The 23,554-nt window shown below is 43.1% G+C and overlaps 2 protein-coding genes and 1 long non-coding RNA gene across 12 annotated transcripts in view; 2 read left to right on the forward strand and 1 right to left on the reverse strand.

Annotated features, from left to right (window-relative positions):
• Positions 1–2,020: 2,020 nt before the first annotated feature.
• LOC130367841 (uncharacterized) lies at positions 2,021–11,312 on the forward strand. The gene is made up of 3 exons (XR_008892200.1): positions 2,021–2,123; positions 5,361–5,445; positions 9,762–11,312. It is a non-coding gene; the product is annotated as an uncharacterized LOC130367841 (long non-coding RNA).
• Positions 11,313–11,320: 8 nt separating this feature from the next.
• Positions 11,321–23,554, reverse strand: part of NXNL1 (nucleoredoxin like 1) — a 72,871-nt gene continuing 60,637 nt past the window's right edge. For 6 of the 10 annotated variants that reach the window (XM_056570703.1, XM_056570711.1, XM_056570704.1 and 3 more), the window contains exons 2-3: positions 17,141–17,490; positions 11,321–11,965 (exon numbers count right to left, since the gene is read on the reverse strand). In XM_056570703.1, coding sequence (XP_056426678.1) covers positions 11,638–11,965; positions 17,141–17,490 — 678 coding nt within the window. In that variant the 3' untranslated portion in view covers positions 11,321–11,637. The other 4 variants (XM_056570702.1, XM_056570708.1, XM_056570705.1 and 1 more) reach the window with 4 other exon arrangements.
• PGLS (6-phosphogluconolactonase) overlaps positions 22,101–23,554 on the forward strand; it is a 41,921-nt gene continuing 40,467 nt past the window's right edge. Inside the window, exon 1 of the mRNA XM_056570695.1 lies at positions 22,101–22,159. Coding sequence (XP_056426670.1) covers positions 22,116–22,159 — 44 coding nt within the window. The 5' untranslated portion in view covers positions 22,101–22,115. The remainder of the gene's footprint in view (positions 22,160–23,554) is intronic.

The raw sequence follows: 23,554 nt of genomic DNA on the forward strand, positions 1-23,554 counted from the left end.
AAAAATAAGCCATAATATGGATTTTTAGGTGGAAAATTGAAAGGGTTATGATTTTTAAAAGGTAAGGAGGAAAAAACGAAAGTGCAAAAACGGAAAAACCCTGAGTCCTTAAGGGGTTAAAAATGGCTTTTTGTCTGCCTGGTAGTGTGCTCACTACCAGATAGACTTCCCCAGCAAGCACAACGTCACTGATGCCTGCTGGAGCTGACACTTCTGCCCTTAGTTCACCTGTACAGTGTGCCTCCAGCTGTTTCACCATTACAACTCTCAGCTTGCCCTGACATCTATTGGCTGTCAGGGCATGCTGGGAGTTGTAGTGGGGAAACAACTGGAGGAGGCACACTGTGGTGAAAACAGCTGCTGCACATCCCGCACATGCCGCACATCCCACTCCCCCGAACCCCACCACGCAACCCGCTGCCACGCAACCCGCTGTTTCACCACTACAACTCACAGCTTGCCCTGACATCTATTGGCTGTCAGGGCATGCTGGGAGTTGTAGTGCGTAAACAACTGGAGGCACGCTGGGGTGAAAACAGCTGCCGCACATCCCGCTCTCCCGAACCCTGCAACACAACCCGCTGCCACGCAACCCGCTTTCCACCACAAAAAAGAATGAAGTGAATAAAGTGCAGGTCAGTCCTACCTAACACCGGGTACCGAGGCTGGCATGCTAGGTCAGGGAGCCTGCGCGCATCCTCTAAGTTCAAAGCACTCGCTCCCGCCTGACTGATTGACAGACAGGGAGCGAGGGCAGACTGAATGAATTAGGACTGATGCCCGGCCGGCATAGGTCCGCATTCATGCGTGACGTCATGCCAGGCTGCAGCCGGCCACTAGGAGGGAGACCCCTAATGGCCGATTTTCAAATGTAAATGAAACAATTTTAATGAAAAAAATAATAATTAATGTATATTAGAGATATGTTGTAGTACATAAGTACTACAACATATCAAAAAAAAAAGTTTGGTGACAGTGCCCATTTAAGCCGCCCCTGTGTTGCCTTGGCTGCATTGCATTGTTGCCTTGGCTGCAGTGTACTCTGCGAGCTAACTAAACAAGATCCAGAGCTGGATGCAGAAAAGTCATCTATGAGCATTATAGAGATACTTAAAGGGGTACTCCCGTGGGAAACTTTTTTTTTTAAAATCAACTGGTGCCAGAAAGTTAAACAGATTTGTAAATCACTTCTATTAAAAAATCCTAATCCTTCCAGTACTTTTTAGGGGCTGTATACTAAAGAGAAATCAAAAAAAGAAATGCATTTCCTCTGATGTCATGACCACAGTGCTCTCTGCTGACCTCTGCTGTCCATTTTAGGAACTGCCCAGAGAAGGAGAAAATCCCCATAGCAAACATATGCTGCTCTGGACAGTTCCTAAAATGGACGAGGTCAGCAGAGAGCACTGTGGTCATGACATCAGAGGAAATGCATTTCTTTTTTTTATTTCTCTTTAGTATACAGCCCCTAAAAAGTACTGGAAGGATTACGATTTTTTAATAGAAGTGATTTACAAATCTGTTTAACTTTCTGGCACCAGTTGATTTAAAAAAAAAGTTTTCCACGGGAGTACCCCTCTAAGTTGGACTGAACTGATTTACAGCCTGTAGAAGGGTAAGAATAAAACACTCCTTTCCCTGTTCCCCATCAGAGCCCCCTGAACTCTCATACAAATAAAAGGCCCTAATCTCGGTATAACTGACAGTTTGGGAGTTTTAGCCTACTCCTAATAACACTGTGGAGCACGACTTTGTATGGGCCATCTATTCAATATGCACCAGCTGAAGGTCCCCAATGGTCGAATATTTGGGTGGGCTGCAGGTGTTATTGTGTATGGGTGAGAGAGATCTATATACACATTGCATTTGTCTGATTTTGTGCTATACTATACCTGACAGTTTGTTATGTTACACATGGTTGTTTTCCTTTATGCAATGCAAAGTTTCAAGTTAGCTTTGTGTCAGTAATATTAATCACTCAAGGATGTTCCCAACAGGATCCATACAATGGATGATCCATTGGGTGGAGCCACTGCCACAGATACTTACGACAGCTCCTTGTTAGCGGAGGTTCAGTATCGCCTGCCGAGTGCAAAGAGTTAACAAGGAACGACAAGAAAAAGGTAGACATTCCCAAAACCCAATTACACTTGTTCAAGAAATATTCTTAGATCCAGGTTGACTAGATTTAAAGGAAATAGCCATGTTTAAAAAAAAAAAATGTAAAGACCCCAAATGCAGTGAAATAACTGCACTTACCTCCTATTCCGATCTCACGCTGGCCCCCTGTTCAGAAGGAGTGGTGAAATGGAAGGACACTTATAATGGGGGCTTATTAGGGGTCTGCTGCCATGGACGCCTAAAATGCCAAGGTCTTTATTAAAAGTCATTGCACATTGTTTTGATGCCCAGAACATCCACGTATTAATCACTTACAGAAACTAACCAACAAGAACCACACCTCATGTGTTAGCTGTGAGTTTCTTCATATGGCTGACCTCAGAGCAGTTAGTACATTGTTTGTGATGGACAGTTCCTCAGAAGGCTCCTCCTTGCAGGATAGAGAGAGAGTTGGTTGTACGTTGGTATAAATGTTTGCGTCACAGACTGAGGCTGATAAAAAAAGGCTGATGATGAAATATTCCTGTTACTTAGAATTTAATATAAATCATCACTTGAGACACATAATTGTAAAAAAACAAAAAAAAAAACAAAAAAAAAATTGCTGTACTGTACTTTAGCCAGCAGAGGTCACTGCAGCAACTAAAGCAGTGGTGTCCAAGCATTAACCCCTTAACAACACAGACTATTTTCACTTTCACTTTTCAACAATGTAATTCAGTCGTGCCAGGCAGTACAATTATGTGGACACCATGTTTGTGTGTATACAGTATATATATATATATATATGGAAACAAAGGCAGTCCAACCAGCTCACCCCGCCCGATAGATGGAGCACGGACTCCTGGCGCTGGACAACGCCGCAGAGAATATAAAAAATGGAGGATGGAGTCCAGCTCAGTTGCAAGTAAAATCCGATTTATTAGCAGACAAATGCAGGAACACAAGGGTTACGCGTTTCAAGCGCTACAAGCGCTTGAAACGCGTAACCCTTGTATTCCTGCATTTGTCTGCTAATAAATCGGATTTTACTTGCAACTGAGCTGGACTCCATCCTCCATTTTATATATATATATATATATATATCTATATATATATATATATATATATATATATATATATATATAATCCAACCAGTGATGGCGCAGCACTCCAAAGTTGAAAAAAAACGTGAATTTATTCACCACATGTAACAGACAGCAACGTTTCAGCTCAACACTAGAGCCTTTTCAAGCATAGTGACAATTATCAAATGGAGGGAATATATACCCAATCACACAATACATCCAATAAAATAAATTAATATTAATAAAGTGCAATATAATAAAAAAAAACAATAAAGTGCAAAACATAGTGCAAATCCATATGCATAATTTAAGAGTACTCTTAAGTACATATAGTGTCCGGTGTTAAATAGTATCAAAATATTAAAAACAAGGCTTGAAATAAGATAATCATACATAATTGAGTCTGAAAAATAATTAATATCACATGTATCTTATTAAAAATATGTCATGCGTCTCAGAGGAGAACTTACCAGCTCCGTTACTGTCATGGCGCCGCCGGCTTGTAGTAATCCGCCGTGCGCATGCGCCAGACATTCCGTTCAAGTGACACAGTCACGTCAACGTTAAGTCACATGACTAGTCTCCTGGGAAACGACTGACGCATATTAGCTGTCAGTGTTTTCTGGATTGAATGTAGGAGACTATGATGTCAGGTGACTGGCTACCTAGGCAACCTAGGACGCTCTTACGCTGTCAGAGGCTAAAAAGGTTTCATATTATAATCAGAAATATACAAACTGTATATTGACAGCAAACACCCACAAGGCAAGTATTTTAAATCAACTATAAAATGTGCAAATTTAATAATAAACCATGACTCCAAAAAAAAAAAAAGTATATTCTACCACCACATTATATAGCACCTGTTGGTAATGTCATCAACTATGTGTGTGAAAGAAATAAAAATATACATAAAAAAAAACAAACAAAAAAAATAAAAATAAAAAAATATTTTTTTTTGAAAAATAAAAAATAAAAAAATGAAAAAATATTATAAACTATAAAATAAATATATAAATGACATACAAAAATATGTAAAAAAAAATAATAAAAAATAAAATAGAAAAATAAAAATAATAAGCTAAATAAAAATGATAAAGTAAAAAAAACAAAAAATGAAATTATATTAAATAATATAATAATCAAAATAAAAAATTTTTGCCAATAAGCAGGCACTGGTCAGGATGCATGTGTCTATACCTCCCTGGTTTGTAGGACAGTGTGTGTATCATCCCAATAAGGTGACACCCACTCCTGTCATTGGCCAGATCCCACTTGTGATATCCCTCAGGACACCCCAGCAAGGTACTGACCATCTACAGCCAGTAACGGGAGTGCGCCCGCTTTTCAGCAGCGCCCACAGACATCAACTGTGTGCACCCATCCCAAGTATGTGCCACTATATTTGGCTATTTTTCTGCACAAAAATAAAACTGAAATAAAATATAAATAAATAAAGTACAGATAATAACGAAAATTTAACACACTATCAGGGACACTAACATCAGTGCCTCTCCATTCCTAAGTGAAACTATCTATCATTAACCTTGCCGAGTGAGTGGTCACAAGTCAATAAAAATATCAAGATTTTATTTTTGCAAATATTGTACAGATATAGATGGAAAAAAAAGAGACTTCGGAGCTTGTAAGATTCTTCCCGTGAGGATTCCATGGCATATTATGTTTATCTGTAAAAAACAGAACAAACAGAATCAAGATCTTATAGTAGATAATTGTCACTTGTTATGCATTAGATTCAGCAAACAGTTTATCGCTTTATAAAGGAAAATCAACCACCTTAGACAGCATTAAACGCTACATTCAGGCCATAAGGCCTCAAAGAATTTCATTTATGGATCCACCACAACTCTCTCCTATGTAGTATAGATATCCTATCCCCCCACCACCACCACGTTTGGGGACAGGTACATGATCAATGGCCATAAAACGAAGATCTCTCTCGTCATGGCCCTTTTCACTGAAATGCTTAGAAACTGGCAGATCCATTTTTTTGCGTCTTTTTGCTGTACCTATGGTTGTTAATCCTGGTTTTGAGGCTCCATGTCGTTTGACCGACATATAAAAGATCACATGGGCAGACTAACACATATATAACCCATGTGGAGTTGCATGTCAAGAAATATTTCAATATATGTTCTCGCTTGGTTTTAGGATGAATAAAGTTGGTTCCTTTGATCATAGCTCTACAGTTAATACACGACAAACAGGGAAAGGATCCCAATTTCTTACTAGTAAGGTAAGTCTGTCCTGTCTCTTTTTTACAGCTAATATGCGTCAGTCGTTTCCCAGGAGACTAGTCATGTGACTTAACGTTGACGTGACTGTGTCACGTGAACGGAATGTCTGGCGCATGCGTACGGCGGATTACTACAAGCCGGCGGCGCCATGACAGTAACGGAGCTGGTAAGTTCTCCTCTGAGACGCATGACATATTTTTAATAAGATACATGTGATATTAATTATTTTGCAGACTCAATTATGTATGATTATCTTATTTCAAGCCTTGTTTTTAATATTTTGATACTATTTAACACCGGACACTATATGTACTTAAGCGTACTCTTAAATGATGTATATGGATTTGCACTATGTTTTGCACTTTATTGTTTTTTTCGATTATATTGCACTTTATTAATATAATTTATTTTATTGGATGTATTGTGTGATTGGGTATATATTCCCTCAATTTGATAATTGTCACTATGCTTGAAAAAGGCTCTAGTGTTGAGCTGAAACGTTGCTGTCTGTTACATGTGGTGAATAAATATAATATGTTGAGGGATCCGTGCAATAATAATATAGAAAATTATACTCACGTGTCCCTGCCGCTCCGGACCGTCACCGCTGCCCTGGATCGTCGCTCTCCATTGCCGTCATCACGTCGCTCCGCATGCCGCCCCGCATGCCGCCCCGCATGCCACCCCGCATGCCGCTCCGCATGCCGCTCCTATTGGATGAAGGGACGGCATGCGCGGCGACGTGATGACGACGAAGGAGAGCGACGGCAATGCAGCAGAGCCCGAAGAGGACGGTCCGGAACAGGTGAGTGATCATCACCGGACCACACACGGCACATTAAATGGCTATCCGGTGGCAGCTGAAGCAGTCTGTGCTGCCGGATAGCCGTTTATGGGATGGCCCCGAAATACAAAAGCATCGTATGTTGATGCTGCCTTCAACATGCAATGGCCATCGTATGTTGAAATTATCGTATGTCGGGGCCATTGTAGGTCGGGGGATCACTATATATATATATATATATATATATATATATATACAGTGGGGATCAAAAGTTTGGGCACCCCAGGTAAAAATTTGTATTAATGTGCATAAAGAAGCCAAGGAAAGATGGAAAAATCTCCAAAAGGCATCAAATTACAGATTAGACATTCTTATATTGTGTCAACAAAAGTTACATTTTATTTCCATCATTACAAAAATAACAGAAAACAAAAAATGGCATCTGCAAAAGTTTGGGCACCCTGCAGAGTTAATATCTTGTACTGCCCCCTTTGGCAAGTATCACAGCTTGTAAACGCTTTTTGTAGCCAGCCAAGAGTCTTTCAATTATTTGAGATTTCTGGGCTGTCTGTCACGCACTGCTTTTTTAAGGTCTATCCATAGATTTTCAATTATGTTGAGGTCAGGAGATTGTGAAGGCCATGGCAAAACCTTCAGTTTACGCCTCTTAATGTAATCCCTCGTGGATTTTGAGGTGTGTTTAGGATCATTATCCATTTGTAGAAGCCATCCTCTCTTTAACTTCAGCTTTTTCACAGATGGCATCAAGTTAGCATCCAAAATTTGCTGACGTTTTATTGAATCCATTTTTCCTTCTACTTGTGAGATGTTCCCTGTGCCACTGGCTGCAATACAACCCCAAAGCATGATTGATCCACCCCCATTCTTAACAGTTGGACAGAGGTTCTTTTCATTAAATTCTTTTCCACTTCTTCTCCAAACATACCTTTGCTCATTCCAGCCAAAAAGTTCAATTTTAACCTCATCGGTCCACAGAACTTGTTTCCAAAATGCATCAGGCTTGTCTATATGTTCATTTGCAAAGTTCAAATGCTGATTTTTGTGGTGAGGACGTAGAAGAGATTTTCTTCTGATGACTCTTCCATGAAGTCCTAATTTATACAAGTATCTCTTTATCTCTTGGGTTTTGAATTGTTATTCTCACAATTCTGCGAGCTGTTCTGTCTGATATTGTTTTTGGTCTTCCACATCTTGCTTTAACTTCCACTGTTCCTAATGACTGCCATTTCTTAATTACATTCCAAACAGAGGATATTGACATCTGAAAACGTTTTGCTATCTTCTTATATCCTTCTCCAGCTTTGTGAGTGTCAACTATTTTCAGTTTCAGATTTCTAGACAACTGCTTAGAAGAACCCATGGTGCTGATTGTTGGGGCAAGGTCAGATGAGTCTGGGCATTTAAAACATTTGAGATTGACATCACCTGGTCTTCCCAGATGATGATTGAGAACAATCCATGACACTGGCAGGTCTCAGCTTTGCAAAGGGAGTAGTGCATGCTATAAATTCTGCAGGGTGCCCAAACTTTTTCAGACGCCTTTTTTTCTGTTATTTTGAAAGTGTAAATGATGGAAATAAAATCTAACTTTTGTTGACATATTATAAGAATGTCTAATCTGTAATTTGATGCCTTTTGGAGATTTTTCCATCTTCCCTTGGCTTCTTTATGCACATTAATACAAATTTTTACCTGGGGTGCCCAAACTTTTGATCCCCACTGTATATGTATATATATATATATATATATATATATATATATATATCAGGGTTTTGGGGGTGTCTATCTACAGCCCTGTTGTCCCTCTTCATGCCCTGCAGGCTGATCCTAAGCCTTCACTATCTGGGAGCTGGGGTAGTAATCTACGGCGGTGCTTCCACCCAATGGATCATCCAGGGTGTCGAAGTGAAGTCCAGTCGGGAACATCTCTGAAAGAATTATAAAACTGACAAAAAGCTAACTTGAGACTAACATTGTATTGTATAAAGGAAAACAACCATTCTTAAAGGACTACTCCAGTGAAATAGGACAGGGGATAAGTTATAGATTGGTGTGGGGGGGGGTCTGACTGCTGGTCTAACCCACTGGCCACCGCTTCGTGCAGGGGTTGGCACGCCCCTGTACCTGCAGACTGCAAGGGTGCCGTGCAGTAGATCGTAGTCAGACCCCCTCGATTTATAACTTATCCCCTATTCTTTGGAAAGGGGATAAGATGTATTTCACTTCAATACTCCTTTCACATAACAAAACAGTAGGGTACAGCACAAAAATCAGACAAATACAGTATATATATCTATGTCTCACCCACCCACAATAACACCTGCAGCTCACCACTCTAGAGGGTGCACATTGAATAAATGGCCCTTCTCCGCAGTTTTACTTGGAGTAGCCTGAAGCTATCAGGGAGTTCAGGGTGCCCTGTTGTGGGACAGGGAAAGAAGGGTTTCAGGCTTACCCTTCCACAGGCTGAAATTCAGGTCAGTCCATACAGAGGGCTTTTCTGCTACCAGCACTGGATCTTGTTCAGCTTGCTATCGGGTTCCTACCAGCTGCTGTAGCACTCTTGGGACCAGATACTGATACGCTGCTTTATCTGTGTCCTCTCTTGGCTTTAATTCCAAGATGGCCACTGGCAGACTAGCCCTCCCCCAGCTGGACACCTTATATCATTGCAGGACTAAACACAGCAAGGTGAACAAGGGCTCTTCTGCTTTTCCCCATTTGCAGTGAGCCTTCGGCCAAAGCCAGTGTTACGTGACTTCCACACCACTAACCTTACTGCTCTGCATCCTTTAATAGGGCATTCTATTGAAAAACAGTGAGTACCACAGGTCTTTCCAATTTGTCTACTGCAAATGTTAGAAGTACTAGGTGTGAATGGGTCTCCAACCTTGAGATAGAAAAAAGTAGCAGTTACCATGCTAGAGACCTGTAAAGTATTACCTGGTTTGCCAACCAGACTTGCTTGCAATTCAGTGCGTTAGCATGGTTAACAGTGCCCAAGGCAAAGCAAGTATTGTGCCCTATAACCAGAGCAGTGTTCTAGCCTGGTGGATGACTTGTAACAGATTACTCGGTTACTATGGTGTGCTATGCTATTGGCATGGTGTCACACATTGTTTGTACAGGAGCAGGGACTTCTGCCATCACCAGACTCCCTGTTCCCATACAGAAGTGAGCAGTGATACATACACTTTACATTCTGCACTCACACACACGCATCTGGTTAATACCCTCTCGGCACCAGGCGGGTGCAAGAGCTGTACCCTGGGGTGCAAGAGCTGTACCATGTGACATCAGAAACACCAATATGTATGCACAGAGCAGGAGGAGGCAGAATTTTTTTATTAATTGGATGGGTTGTGTTTCGAATGGGTCAGTGTCTGCTCAATTAGGTGACATAGTAGGTATACAGTTTTTGGCACTCATGTGAACCCTCCTGCATTTCCCTTTCTGTTCTGTGCACAGCCTGACTTTAATATTTTGCACCTCTAACAATTTTCCACCCAGGGAAACTGCCCCCGGAGGGATATTGTCAAGGAAAAGCTGTCACTTTTACAGTAGAGATGAACCATGTTTGGCAAACCAGTCAAGAAATTTGGACCAGAATATAAAATGGGTAAAAAGTTTCCTTTATTTCTCATTTCACCAAGCTTCTTTGAAGTACAAATGAAAGTAGGAATTCTGAACACTGACAAAGCTTTTCTGGAGTTCCATAATAGTAAGAAATGTGGGAGTCACTGCTCTAGAGGTAATATATGATAGATCAGCCATATCGATTTGAAGGGCATGTAACCTGTGAATACAGCCCGTTGGTTTATACTTGTTGGCCAAATCTTATTACTCCCAACACCCCCATGCACACATAGATCGTCCATGTTCTTAATAGGAATATGGGAAAATACCATTGCCAGACCTCTATGGCATTGGCTTATCTACTTTGAAACCCAACACGTCCGATCTTTCCTTTCTTTAATATCTACTGTAAATGTATTTTCATTATCTCTATTAGCTTCTACCGCAGGACAACCAGCCGACAAGACCTTCGGGCTTGAGTGGATCATTCTCCAACGTAATACCCTTAAGGGGTGATATGCGTGCTATGGGGGAGATTTATCAAAACCTGTCCAGAGGAAAAGTTGCCCAGTTACCCATAGCAACCAATCAGCTTGTTTCTTTCATTTTTAACAAGGCCTCTGCAAAATGAAAGAAGCAATCTGATTGGTTGCTATGGGCAACTGGGAAAATTTTCTTTTACACAGGTTTTGATAAAGCTGCCCCAGTGTGTTCACTTGAGGTGAGCAGCTAATTCATAAAGCCTGCATGCAGGTAACCCCATAATCAGGGCCCCATATAACTTGGGTAATATGCAATGTGCTGCTGATCTATTTGCAGATTTAGGGAAGTGTTTGGACACCCCATACATCCCATAATCGTGTCTCACTGAGGTGTATCTAACATTTTTGGTACATTGTTATGGGTGTGATCGGTCAGCGTATTCAATTGGGTAGCTTCTCTCGCTACAGGCCTCCCTTAGGGTTTGGATTCCTTGACTAAAGAGGATTTTAGATACATTCCCCCCACTGATTTACACCACCCTCTTTCCCATAAATACATGTATATTGTGGTAAAATGGGCAGGGAGGCCCATTTATTTAACAACCATAAATAACAGTTAAATACATTATAACATATAAACATTACCAAAGTTCACTAAACTTAAACACTTGCCCTAAAGGGCCCCTGGAAGGCCCTCCCCTCCAACAACAAAAAAAAACCTGTGCACTATGCTCTTACCCCTGGCCACAATCCTCTAACCCAAGGGCACCCAGGTAACCTTGTGCACATTGCCACAGACTCCTGAGGCCCAGAACCACCACCAGGAGGCCCAGTTAAACAACATCATAACATCTGACTATTACCTCCAAGGACCCTTCCACTTGCCACCCAACCCTGAACACCAACCCAACCGAATAAAAAAGGGTTCCTGCTTCCACATGCCGACTGTTAAGTACATCCCCTGGGGCATCCCCTAAATATAACCTCTCCCTCCCCACCCCCTTTCTAGCTTTGACCATGGTTGAAATAAAATGAATTGTCTAGGCAAGGTCAACGAGCACAACTGAGATATATCTTATACCCAGCCTGCATAGCTAGACAACCCTACCCCCAAAAACACACCAGGACCACCATCAAAAGGAGCCAATTTACCAGCATGTAATGAGATCTTAGAGAGATTATATACAAATGACATAAATCAAGCTATAAAAACTATTATATACGGTATTGGCTAGAACAAAAGAAGATTTTGAATAAGAATTAGTTAGTATGTCCAGTTCTGCATCCATTGATCCATGATATTAAATACATCTATTGATGAGTTCTGCTCAGAAGAAACCAGTTCCCCCTCCCCCTCCACCACCTCCATCGTCATCATCGTCCCTTCCTGGCCGCTCCTTCTTCTTCTTGGTGTCCTCCAATTTGTACTTTATTCTACGGATGGGGTCGGTGACACTCCTCGAGGCTGTCGAGTCAGTGAATTCTGGAAGGACGAAACTTCTGTCAATGATTTCAGAGGCTTCCTGCCAATTCTGGAAGCATGAAGGTCCGAGTCGAGTCACCTCGTCCACTGCGTTTAGAGAGATGATCTGTCCGGATGGCTTCAGGACTACAAGGACTGGTACTTCGGAAACTGAGAACTGAATTTCCAGGTCCCTAAAACAGTATTATGTATGAGAATATAACATTATAAAAGTAAAACAACCAACATCAGTCTCCGATCCTGTAATAATGTGTCTTCTATTATTTTAAGGATTGATCTGAGACATATTACAGCTGGGGACGTTTTGTTCTGGAAAGGAGTGGTCCGGAACAAGGGGGGGGGGGGCTGGAGAAGGAGTTTGGCACATGGCAATACTATGGAAAAAAATGGTCTGGCATAGAGCAGAGCAAGCGTGGAGTGGTCTGGTATAGAGTACAGCTGGGGGTGGAGTGGTCTGGTATATAGTACAGCTGGGGATGGAGTGGTCTGGTATATAGTATAGCTGGGGATGGAGTGGTCTGACAAATAGTACAGCTGGGGATGGAGTGGTCTGGTATATAGTACAGCTGGGGATGGAGTGGTCTGGTATATAGTATAGCTGGGGATGGAGTGGTCTGGTATATAGCATAGCTGGGGATGGAGTGGTCTGGTATATAGTACAGCTGGGGACGGAGTGGTCTGGTATATAGTATAGCTGGGGATGGAATGGTCTGGTATATAGTACAGTTGGGGATGGAGTGGTCTGGTATATAGTATAGCTGGGCATGGAGTGGTCTGGTATATAGTACAGCTGGGGATGGAGTGGTCTAGTATACAGTATAGCTGGGGATGGAGTGGTCTGGTATATAGTATAGCTGGGGATGGAGTGGTCTGGTATATAGTACAGCTAGGGACGGAGTGGTCTGGTATATAGTACAGATGGGGATGGAGTGGTCTGGCATATAGTACAGCTGGAGATGGAGTGGTCTGGCATATAGTATAGCTGGGGATGGAGTGGTCTGGTATATAGTATAGCTGGGGATGGAGTGGTCCCCTTTTTCAGGGTTTTCACAGCAAAATGGAGAGCTAGTCGAGTATTTTACAATTCTGGTGCAAATTCTGGCGCAAAATCTGGCGCAGACAGAATTTCTGGCGCAATGTCACAGAATCTGGCGCACAACCCAACAAAACATGTCGGGTTTGCAATAGTAAATGAGGGCCAAAGAGTTATCTAAACACATACAGTGGGGAAAAAAAGTATTAAGTCAGCCACCAATTGTGCAAGTTGTCCCACTTAAAAAGATGAGAGGCCTGTAATTTTCATCATAGGTATACCTCTACTATGAGAGACATAAGGAGAAAAAAAAATCCATAAGATCACATTGTCTGATTTTTAAAGAATTTCTTTGCAAATTATGGTGGAAAATTAATATTTGGTCAATAACAAAAGTTCATCTCAATACTTTGTTATATACCTTTGTGGGCAATGACAGAGGTCAAGCGTTTTCTTTAAGTCTTTACAAGGTTTTCACACACTGTTGCTGGTATTTTGGCCCATTCCTCCATGCAGATTTCCTCTAGAGCAGTGATGTTTTGGGGCTGTAACTGGGCAATACGGACTTTCAACTTCCTCCAAAGGTTTTCTATGGGGTTGAGATCTGGAGACTGGCTAGGCCACTCCAGGAACTTGAAATGCTTCTTACAAAGCCACTCCGTTGCCTGGGTGGTGTGTTTGGGATCATTGTCATGCTGAAAGACCCAGCCACGTTTCATCTTCAATGCCCTTGCTGATTATGGAGGTTTTTACTCAAAATCTCACAATACACTGTCCCCATTCATTCTTTCTTTTACACGGATCAGTCGTCCTGGTCCCCTAGCAGAAAAACATCCCCAAATCATGATGTTTCCACCCCCATGCTTCACAGTAGGTATGTGTTCTTTGGATGCAACTCAGCATTCTTTCTCCTCCAAACACGACGAGTTGAGTTTTTACCATAAAGTTCTATTTTGGTTTCATCTAACCATATGACATTCTCTCAATACTCTTCTGGATCATCCAAATGCTTTCTAGCAAACTTCAGATGGGCCCAAACATGTACTGGCTTAAGCAGGGGGACCCTTCTGGCACTGCATGATTTGAGTCCCTGGCGGCGTAGTGTGTTACTGATGGTAGCTTTTGTTACTTTGGTCCCAGCTCTCTGCAGGTCATTTGCTAGGTCCTCCGTGTGGTTCTGGGATTTTGGCTCACCGTTCTTGTGATCATTTTGACGTCAAGGGGTGAGATTTTGCACGGAGCCCCAGAATGAGGGAGATTATCAGTGGTCTTGTATGTCTTCCATTTTCTAATAATTTCTCCCATAGTTGATTTCTTCTCACCAAGTTGCTTGCCTATTGCAGATTCAGTTTCCCAGCCTGGTGCAGGTCTACAATTTTGTCTCTGGTGTCCTTCAACAGCTATTTTTTTTTCTCATTATGTCTCTCATAGTTGAGGGGGAACTTGCACAATTGGTGGCTGACTAAATACTTTTTTTTGCCCCACTGTATCAGAGCTGGGATATAGTGGACCGGTACATAACATAGCTCCAGTTTTTTGGCCATGATGAGTGATACATGCAAGAAGAAAGCAATAGATATGCGATAACTGCTTGCTAGCAGCCCAATGAGGCTATATTTGTGTGGTATACACATATATATATATATATATATATGTATATATATATATATATATATATATATATATATATATAATAAAAATGTCTTATACAGTATCTCACAAAGTCGCAGCAAAGCTTAAAGGGGTAGTCCAGTGGTGAAAAACTTATACCCTATCCTAAGGATAGGGGATAAGTTTGAGATCGCGGGGGGGTCCGACCGCTGGGGCCCCCTGCGATCTCTCTGTACGGGGCCCCGGCTCTCCGGCCAGATAGCGGGTGTCGACCCCCGCACGAAGCGGCGGCCAACACGCCCCTTCAATACATCTCAATGGCAGAGCCGGAGATTGCTGAAGGCAGTGCTTCGGCTCTGCCATAGAGTTGTATTGAGGGGGCATGTCGGCTGCCGCTCCGTGCGGAGGTCGACACGCCCCCTTGCCGCGGGCTGTCGGGGCTCCGTACAGGAGATCGCAGGGGGCTCCAGCAGTCGGACCCCCCGCGATCTGCAACTTATCCCCTATCCTTAAAATAGGGGATAAGTTGTTCACCACTGAGTCACCACTGGACTACTCCTTTAACTAAGCAGATCCATGGCCTAATAGTTTACTTTCTATTAATCTGTCCATGGCTATAACATGCCAAAGTACATATATATAGCCAAATAAATGCCAATTATTTGACTGCCCTGCTAGTTAACCCAAATAAATGAATGGATAGTATGATCCTGTAATACTAAGCCTCCAACATCCCATAAATCCTTGGCAATTACCATATCTGTAAAGCGCTAATCCTCTGCGGGTTATCCAGATTACACGTAAAGTGAGTAATGTGAGGATCACTATTCGGTGAGAAATTACATCCATAATCATTTACATTATGTTAGATGGTAGAGATAATTCCCAGCTCTAGGTATTCATCCTATGCATTACTTTAATATGTGACACCATTTGTATGTTAATGCAGATTTTATATGCTGATCGTGTCTGGATAATTCTGCACATCCCCTGAGTCATTGGAGATTGGAGATTGGACACCTAAAGTTTCTCGTACAGCGCCATTTTGTATTCTATTCAAAAAGAGGTGTTCCCATGTTTTAAGATGATGGCATATTACTGGGATATTGATCTGCGTGGGTTCAATCTTTGGGACCCCAACAATCCAGGGAGCTCCCAGCTACCTACCGTATCATTCTTATAAATAGGCTGCTATTTCCAGCCAATGGCTAGTGCTGCTCTACAAGGACACAATGCTTAAAGGGGTTATCCTCCATAAGGTGATTTTAGTACGTACCTGTCTGACAGTAAAGGACATACTTAGGAAGGATCTGCGCTTGTCTTGGGGCTAAATGGCTATGTTGTGAGATTACCATAACACTATGGCTAGCTTTTTGTGAACTGATATTTCCTGTTTGCCTTATTTTTTTTATACTACAAATCCCATAATTCTATTTTCCTCCCTCCCACATATAAGCCACCCCACCCATTGAAACATAAATGAACTGCATCCATTCAAAAGACCTGAGGTTTTTAATCAGGGTGCCTACAGCTGTTGCATTAGTTGCAGATTGATCTCTCTCCCACCAAGCGATCCTTCCACCCATTGAAGCAGATAGGCTCCCTGTCATCAGCTGACTAGTGAGTCAGGTCTCGGCCGCATTGCAAGCTGGGAAAAATCTGAGACAACAGTCACAGTCATTTTGTATGCTGTTAAAAATAAATATTGGAGTGAAAATCAAAGAAGAATTGTGAGAAAACCGTCACACACAGGTACAGACACTATATTATGAACTACACTAAATTTACAGCCCCTGTAGCATAGTCAAATAAAAAAAAAATCCTGGAATACCCCTTTAATTCAGAGATGTCCATCCAGGGCTGCCACAGAATGGTCCACAGCCTACTCAGAAACTATTCCATCAGGGACAGTCTGTACATCGAGGTGTGTGTTGTCTCTCAATAAAGTTTTGGGCCTGTGATCTCCCCTCCCTACCCCCTTTTCTCCCAACACCCATGCCCTATCACTGTCTGCAATTGTTTATTGTTTGACTTTTATTAATAATATGTGCAGGAATGTTACTGTAGCATGTGGTATGATGTATAGTGTAGGAACACCTGTACTGTATGTTATACTGTCATGTATATAATATGTGCAGGAAAGTTAGAGTGGCATGTGGTATGATGTGTAGTGTAGGGACATCTGTTCTGTATGTTGTACTGTCATCCAATAATATGTGCAGGAAGGTTAGTGTAGCATGTGGTATGATTTGTAGTATAGGGACATCTGTGCTGTCTGCTGTACTGTCATGTATATAATATGTGTCGGAATGTTAGTGTAGCATGTGATATGATGTATAGTGTAGGGACACCTGTACTGTATGATGTACTGTCATGCTATGTACGGTAATTGTATTTATTTATTATGTGCTTCATCTGACACGATCACGGCCTCCGGCTCCGAGCGTTTGAAACAAAATGTTCAGAATGCTGGAGCATTAGAGTACCCCTTTAAGGGAGAAAGAGCTGGGATAATCATTGTGTATTTTCTGTGTTGCCAAGTCTGAACTTTTATGGGTGCTGTATTATAGATCTGTGCAACACATCACATGTGTAAAGCCTAAAGTGTACCTCCAAGTACAATAGCAAAACCTGATAGCGTCTATATTTATTCACAAACATGAAGAGCATAACTATGAACAGCAAAGTAGACATCACAATTCACCTTCTAAACTCTTCATCCTCGAAAGGAATCACTAGCCACCGTTTCGGCATGTCCTTTATGAAGCTTTCGTGATCCTCCTCCGTGCGGTCTAGAGACACATAAACCAGGGCAAGCTGAGAGGATCGGTTCACGTAGAACTCATCAGTCAGTTTGGTGAAAAAATCCTTTAAAAGCGGCGCAAACTCCTGACAGCGTGAACATCCTGACTCCGCAAAGTACAAAAGAAGAACACGATTTTCCAGTCTCTGCCAAATCTCTTGGTCCGTGTCCAACTCGTCCTGATCACGGTTATTTTTTAACAACACTTTGCCCAGAAATAATTCAGCCATATTTTTGACCAAAGTCAACCCCTGTAATGAAGAAGACACTTTAAGCTTTCTGGTAGTTCATACAAAACCCACACAATAGTTTAGTTAGCATTGCCCAGTAAATTCCCAAAAATTCTGAAAAACCTGAGGGACTACCAATATGGCAGCCATTACAGTTTCTTTGAGATAATTGTCTAATCAAAACAATGAGGACAACTTGACAAAGGACCTTATCTTTTTGGTGTGGGGGTGTCTCTTTAGGATTATTCATTATTACATCACCCTTATCTCTTTTGTCATTGGTAGCGCACTTAACTCTCAGGCCTGGCATGCAATTCGACTGATTTAGCTACTCCATTATATTTTATAGAGCTTGTCTACTGCGTTGAGTGCCAAGCCGGGGAGTAAAGCACACTGCTGCGTGATTTACCCTGCTTTAACTAACAATAGGAGGAGGTCTCAGCACAGCTGTCACGCCCCCTCCCATAGGCTTGCATTGAGGGGCAGAGCATGACATCACACGGGGGCGGAGGCGTGACGTCACACGCCGCTGGCCCCGTGGTCGCCAGTAATCAGACCCAGAGCGAACATGCTCCGAGGACTGATTTTAACTGGGGTGCTGCGTGCAAGATCACGGGGGTCCCCAGTCCTTTGGATAGGGGATAAGATGTCTAAGCGGTGGAAATGTTTTCAAGTCAACTAGCTCCAGAAAGTTAAACATATTTGTAAATTACTTCTATTTAAAAATATTAACCCTTCCTGTACTTATCAGCTGCGTAAACTACAGATATACTACAAAGACATTTGTGAAGTTCTTTCCAGTCAGACCACAGTGCTCTCTGCTGACACCTCTTTCCGTGTCAGGAACTGTCCAGAGCAGGGGAGGTTTTCTATGGGGATTTGCTCCTAATCTGGACAGTTCCTGACACTGACAGAGGTGTCAGCAGAGAGCACTGTTGTCAGACTGGAAAGAACTTCACAAATTTCTCTGTAGTATACAGCAGCTAATAAGTACTGGAAGGCTTCAGAATTTTTAATAAAATCAATTTACAATTCTGTTTAACTTTCTGGCACCAGCTGATTTGAAAACATTTGTTTTCCACTTGTTTCCACCGGAGTTCACCTTTAAGACACACCTTCTGTCATATAATTGGTTAAGCCTACTGCTCTCCCTCCGTTGTTGCTCTATCTTCTCTGACTGGCTGGTATACATAAACACAAGTCTATCACAGGTTCACCAGAAAGTCAGATAGGATCCCTAGAAAGTCCGATAGGATCCCCAGGAAGTCAATTTGGATCACCAGAAAGTCAGTAAGGATTAAAGGGGTACTGCTCAGTGTTTGGAACAAACTGTTCTGAATGCTGGAACCGGCGCCGGGAGCTTGTGAAGTCATATCCCTGACCCCTCATGATGTCACGCCCCGCTCCCTCAATGCAAGTCTATGGGAGGGGCCTGACAGCCATCACGCCCCCTCACATAAACTTGCATTGAGGGGGCGCGGTGTGACATCATGAGGGGCCGGGGATATGACGTCACAAGCTCCCGACACCGGCTCCATCGTTCGGAACAGTTTGTTCCAAATGCTGAGTATCAGAGTACCACTTTAACATGAAGTCAGTTAGGATCACCAGAAAGTCGGTTAGGATCACCAGGAAGTTATTTGGGATCACCAGGAAGTCAGTAAAGATTAACAGGAAGTCAGTTAAGATCACCAGGAAGTCAGTTAAGATCACCAGGAAGTCAGTTAGGATGACCAGAATGTCGGGATCACTAAAAAGTCAGTTGGGATTACCAGTAAATCTGTTAGGATTACCAGGAAGTCAGTAGGGATCACTAAGAAGTCAGAATCACCAGAAAATCAGTTAGGATCAACAGGAAGTCAGTTTTACCAAGGACAGAATACAAAGAACAGATTACTAAACCACAGGTGAGAAAAAGGTAATAAAATAATTGCATCATTTACTGAGGGAAAAGAGTTCTATATATATATATATATATATATATATATATGGAACCTGTAGGGGTGCTTTACACTCGTTCTGACCTCAGGCCTAGAGAAAGCGTTCTGCCAGTTGTCATTGAAATTAATAATACTTAGGGACATGACTGGTCCTTCAAAACAAGAAATGTTCTGATCTAATAGTGATGGCCTGTGCTAAAGATAGAGACTCTGGCCAAGAGTATTTACAAAGGCGTTTAATAAACTAAAAATATATTTGGTAAACCTTTTGGAAAAAAAATTTATAAATAATAATGAAGGAGTCCAGAACCTGTAGAGAATTACAAGTAATTTGGATTCCTTCCCATGCAGTGCACATACACATACAGGGTTAATGAATCAGATTAGATGGTAATGACTTAATATTCTCCTAGCTATGAGCGTGTTCAGACTCCTATTGTAAAGCTATTAGGTCTAATTCTTGTAATGACTTCATTAGTTTGTTAATCTTGAAAAGTCTTCAATCCACTTTCGGTGTCGGCAATAACCTAAACACCTATTATACACAATGAGGCAAAACGGAAATTCTCTAAAGGCCAGTTACACGGTATTACAAAAATGGCTTCCTCTTAATTAAAAAAATGTATTTAGTGTATTTACAGGGGCATTATAGACATCTACTCTCTCTCCAGTGCATAGGTGGACTTTCCGGTGGACAGCTCCACACTAGTCCCACTCATCTTCTACCGTGGAATAACCTTACCTAAGCTCTACTTTGACTTTCAAACCACAAATCTCTGCCCTTACCACCTCCACCTTAACATTTCTTGAACCTGCTCTTCTGTAAATCTTGGCAGATGCTTCATATCATGGTGTCCAACATGCGGTCCACAGGCTGCATGCGGCCCACAATGAATATATTTGCGGCCCGGACATCCCTGTGTCCCGAAAGATGTTTTCGGGACACAGGGATGCCCCCGTCAACTCTCAGCGGCCCCATGTTAAGTTATAAAATGCAGGGGCCGCCAGGAGATGACGTCCTGTGCATACGCCCATAGCAACGGAGGCACGGAGGAGCAGAACATGGAGGTGGAAGACAGGCGCTGGCCAGCATGGTAAGTGACTAGCGGCAAGTCAGCTACGGTGCTCAGACCACCCCTCCTCCCGTCCCAGGACCTACTGCTATGGCCAGACCGGAAGAGTGGTGGTCAGAGCACTGAAGTGGGGCAGTACACTGGCATACAGCCTCCAGCCATACACTGTATATGGCTGGAGGCTGTATGTCTGGGGGGAACATACTGCACCTAATGTGGGGAACTATACTGCACCTAATGTGGGGGAACTATACTGCACCTAATGTGGGGGAACTATACTGCACCTAATGTGGGGAACTATACTGCACCTAATGTGGGGGAACTATACTGCACCTAATGTGGGGGAACTATACTGCACCTAATGTGGGGGAACTATACTGCCCCTAATCTGGGGAACTATACTGCACCTAATGTGGGGGAACTATACTGCCAACCTAATGTGGGGGAGCTATACTGCCAACCTAAAATGGGGGAACTATACTGCCAACCTAATGTGGGGGAACTATACTGCAAACCTAATGTGGGGGAACTATACTGCACCTAATGTGGGGAAACTATACTGCACCTAATGTGGGGGCCCCGTACTGATGTTCGTTCATGTCACTCTCCCAGAATTTGAGGGCCGGCGTTACTATGTCCTTTTTTGGATGCGGCCCACATAAACTTAAACCTTGTTTTTTTGGCCCATGTTAGCCTTTGAGTTTGACATATTCATATGTCTTCTTTATGTGTCTATCTTCTGTATTTGGCTCACAAATCTGTCTGTTCTGCTGCTCACTTATTCTGACATCCACTGCTCAGGAAGGGGTATCTCTGAAGCAAGTACTGAGCCCGCCCTCACTCACTATGCACCTGAGTCTGATGTGCTGTGCCAGAGCGTAAGACTCATGGCAATAGGCAGGACACACACAGAGGTAGCGGGATGGTCTTGCTGCGGCAGGCGGCACCCAGTTCGCTACCCCTGGCATGACCTGACCACACAGGCGGCGGAGTTGATGCGAGGCACAGGAGGGATTCAGCAAGATGTGGTCAGGATAAAAGGAGGTCAGGACAGGCGGCACAGATGCGTGGTCAGGAACGTGGCAGAAGGTCAATAGGCAGGCATGGAGCAGTGTCAGGAAATGGAGCAGAGGGTCTGGACACAGGAGAGCAAACACAGAATATGCTTTCTCTAGGGCACAAGGCAACAAAGATCTGGCAGGGAATGATAGGAGGTGCAAGAACTTATAACTGAGGTACAGGTGCAAACAATAATTATGGGCGTACTGGACCTTTAAATCTTAGAGCTAAGGCGTGCGCGCCCTAGGAGGCGGGGGCACACTCGCCGGGGCTGTGAGAGCAGACAGGAAGCAGCAGAGAGCGGAGGTGAGAGACAGGCTGGGATTCACATGCGGGCGCATCCCGCAATGCGAATTCCGGCCCCCCTGGCTGGGGTGGACAGAATAGGAAAGCGCTCACGGCCTGCGCAGAACGTAACACAGAGGCCTTCAATCACTGCAAGCTGCTCTGTAACCCTCTCCTCTCTGTTTTCAGACAGGAGTCTAATAGAAAGGACAGGAGTGAGAAAAGACTAGTGCTTGTCCCGCCCCACTTACTGGACTTTGTTCCTGCCTGTGCTTCATCTGGGACAAAGATGATGCAGCCGGACCGGATTATGTTCTGTTTAAAAACAAAAATTTAAGTGATATTGTAACAATTAATATGCCTTTTCATGTAATTGGAAACTTATTAAAAAACATCATGTTGGAAGAATTATCTTCTGGATGGATCTTCTTTATAAGCCAAGATTTCTATAAAAAGGAGATGACATTTTTTAATGAAGTATATTACAAAAAACTTATGCTTCGCCAAGATGTACAACATGCACAACAAGTTTTTGATTCTGATAGTACCCATTTAAAATATTAACCATAACACCTCCTGATACCTTCCCACACATATTTTCCAATTCTCACAAGACAATCTTCTGTGCTCTTCCATTGTCCACTCTTCATACAACCAGATGTCTCCAGAGCTTCCCCCATACTCTGGAACTCCCAACCCCAGAACATCAGCCATTTATCTATTCATCCTTCTCTTCAGACATCTACTTTATAAACAGCTTCTCCCTTCACTTACTGTCTCCTTCCCCTCATCTTGTTGATTATCGGTCCTTGCAGGCAGGATCAAAATCAAAAACTTCATATCTTGGCAAAACATTAACCTTTCTTATATACTGTATTTTTCGCCGTATAAGACACACTTTTTCTTCCCCAAAACTGGGGGGAAAAGTTGGTGCGTCTTATACGTCGAATACACATTAAAACCCTGTACTATTGCGGCAGTCCCTGCGGCCATCAACGGCCGGGACCCGCGGCTAATACAGGACATCACCGATAGCGGTGATGCCCTGTATTAACCCTTCAGACGCGGCGATCAAAGCTAACCGCCGCGTCTGAAGCGAAAGTGACACTAACCTGGACAGCCGGACTGTTCGGGAAAGCCGCGGTGAAATCGCGGTGTCCCGGACAGCTTACAGGACACCGGGAGGGACCTTACCTGCCTCCTCGGTGTCTGCTCCATGCCGGGATCCCCTGCATTGCCGGCACTCTCCTTCGCCGTCATCATGTCGTTGCGCACGCCGTCCCGTCATGCGTAGTGACTGGATGTCGGCGAAGGAGAGCGAGGATACCGGGCAGCAGAGACGTTCCTGAGCGACGGGGACACCCTGGGGACAGCAATGGAGGGCGACATCCAGGGCAGCGGTGCCGATCGGTGACGGGTCCGGAGCGGCGGGAACACGTGAGTATTACCTCCTATACCAGTGGTCTTCAACCTGCGGACCTCCAGATGTTACAAAACTACAACTCCTGGCATGCCCGGACAGCCAACGGCTGTCCGGGCATGCTGGGAGCAGGGCCGTTTGAAGGAATTTGGGGGCCCCAAGCAAAATAGACATGGAGGGCCCCCCCCACCTTACGCACGCAAAGCCTACAGGAACCACAGCATAGCCATACAGTTTAAGTTCACATACACTTTATATAAATAATAAAGAAGGTTTACAGTGCAATTTTCATGCACATTAAATGCAAC

The sequence above is a fragment of the Hyla sarda genome, chromosome 4 (assembly GCF_029499605.1).
Source record: "Hyla sarda isolate aHylSar1 chromosome 4, aHylSar1.hap1, whole genome shotgun sequence".
Lineage (NCBI taxonomy): Eukaryota > Metazoa > Chordata > Amphibia > Anura > Hylidae > Hyla > Hyla sarda.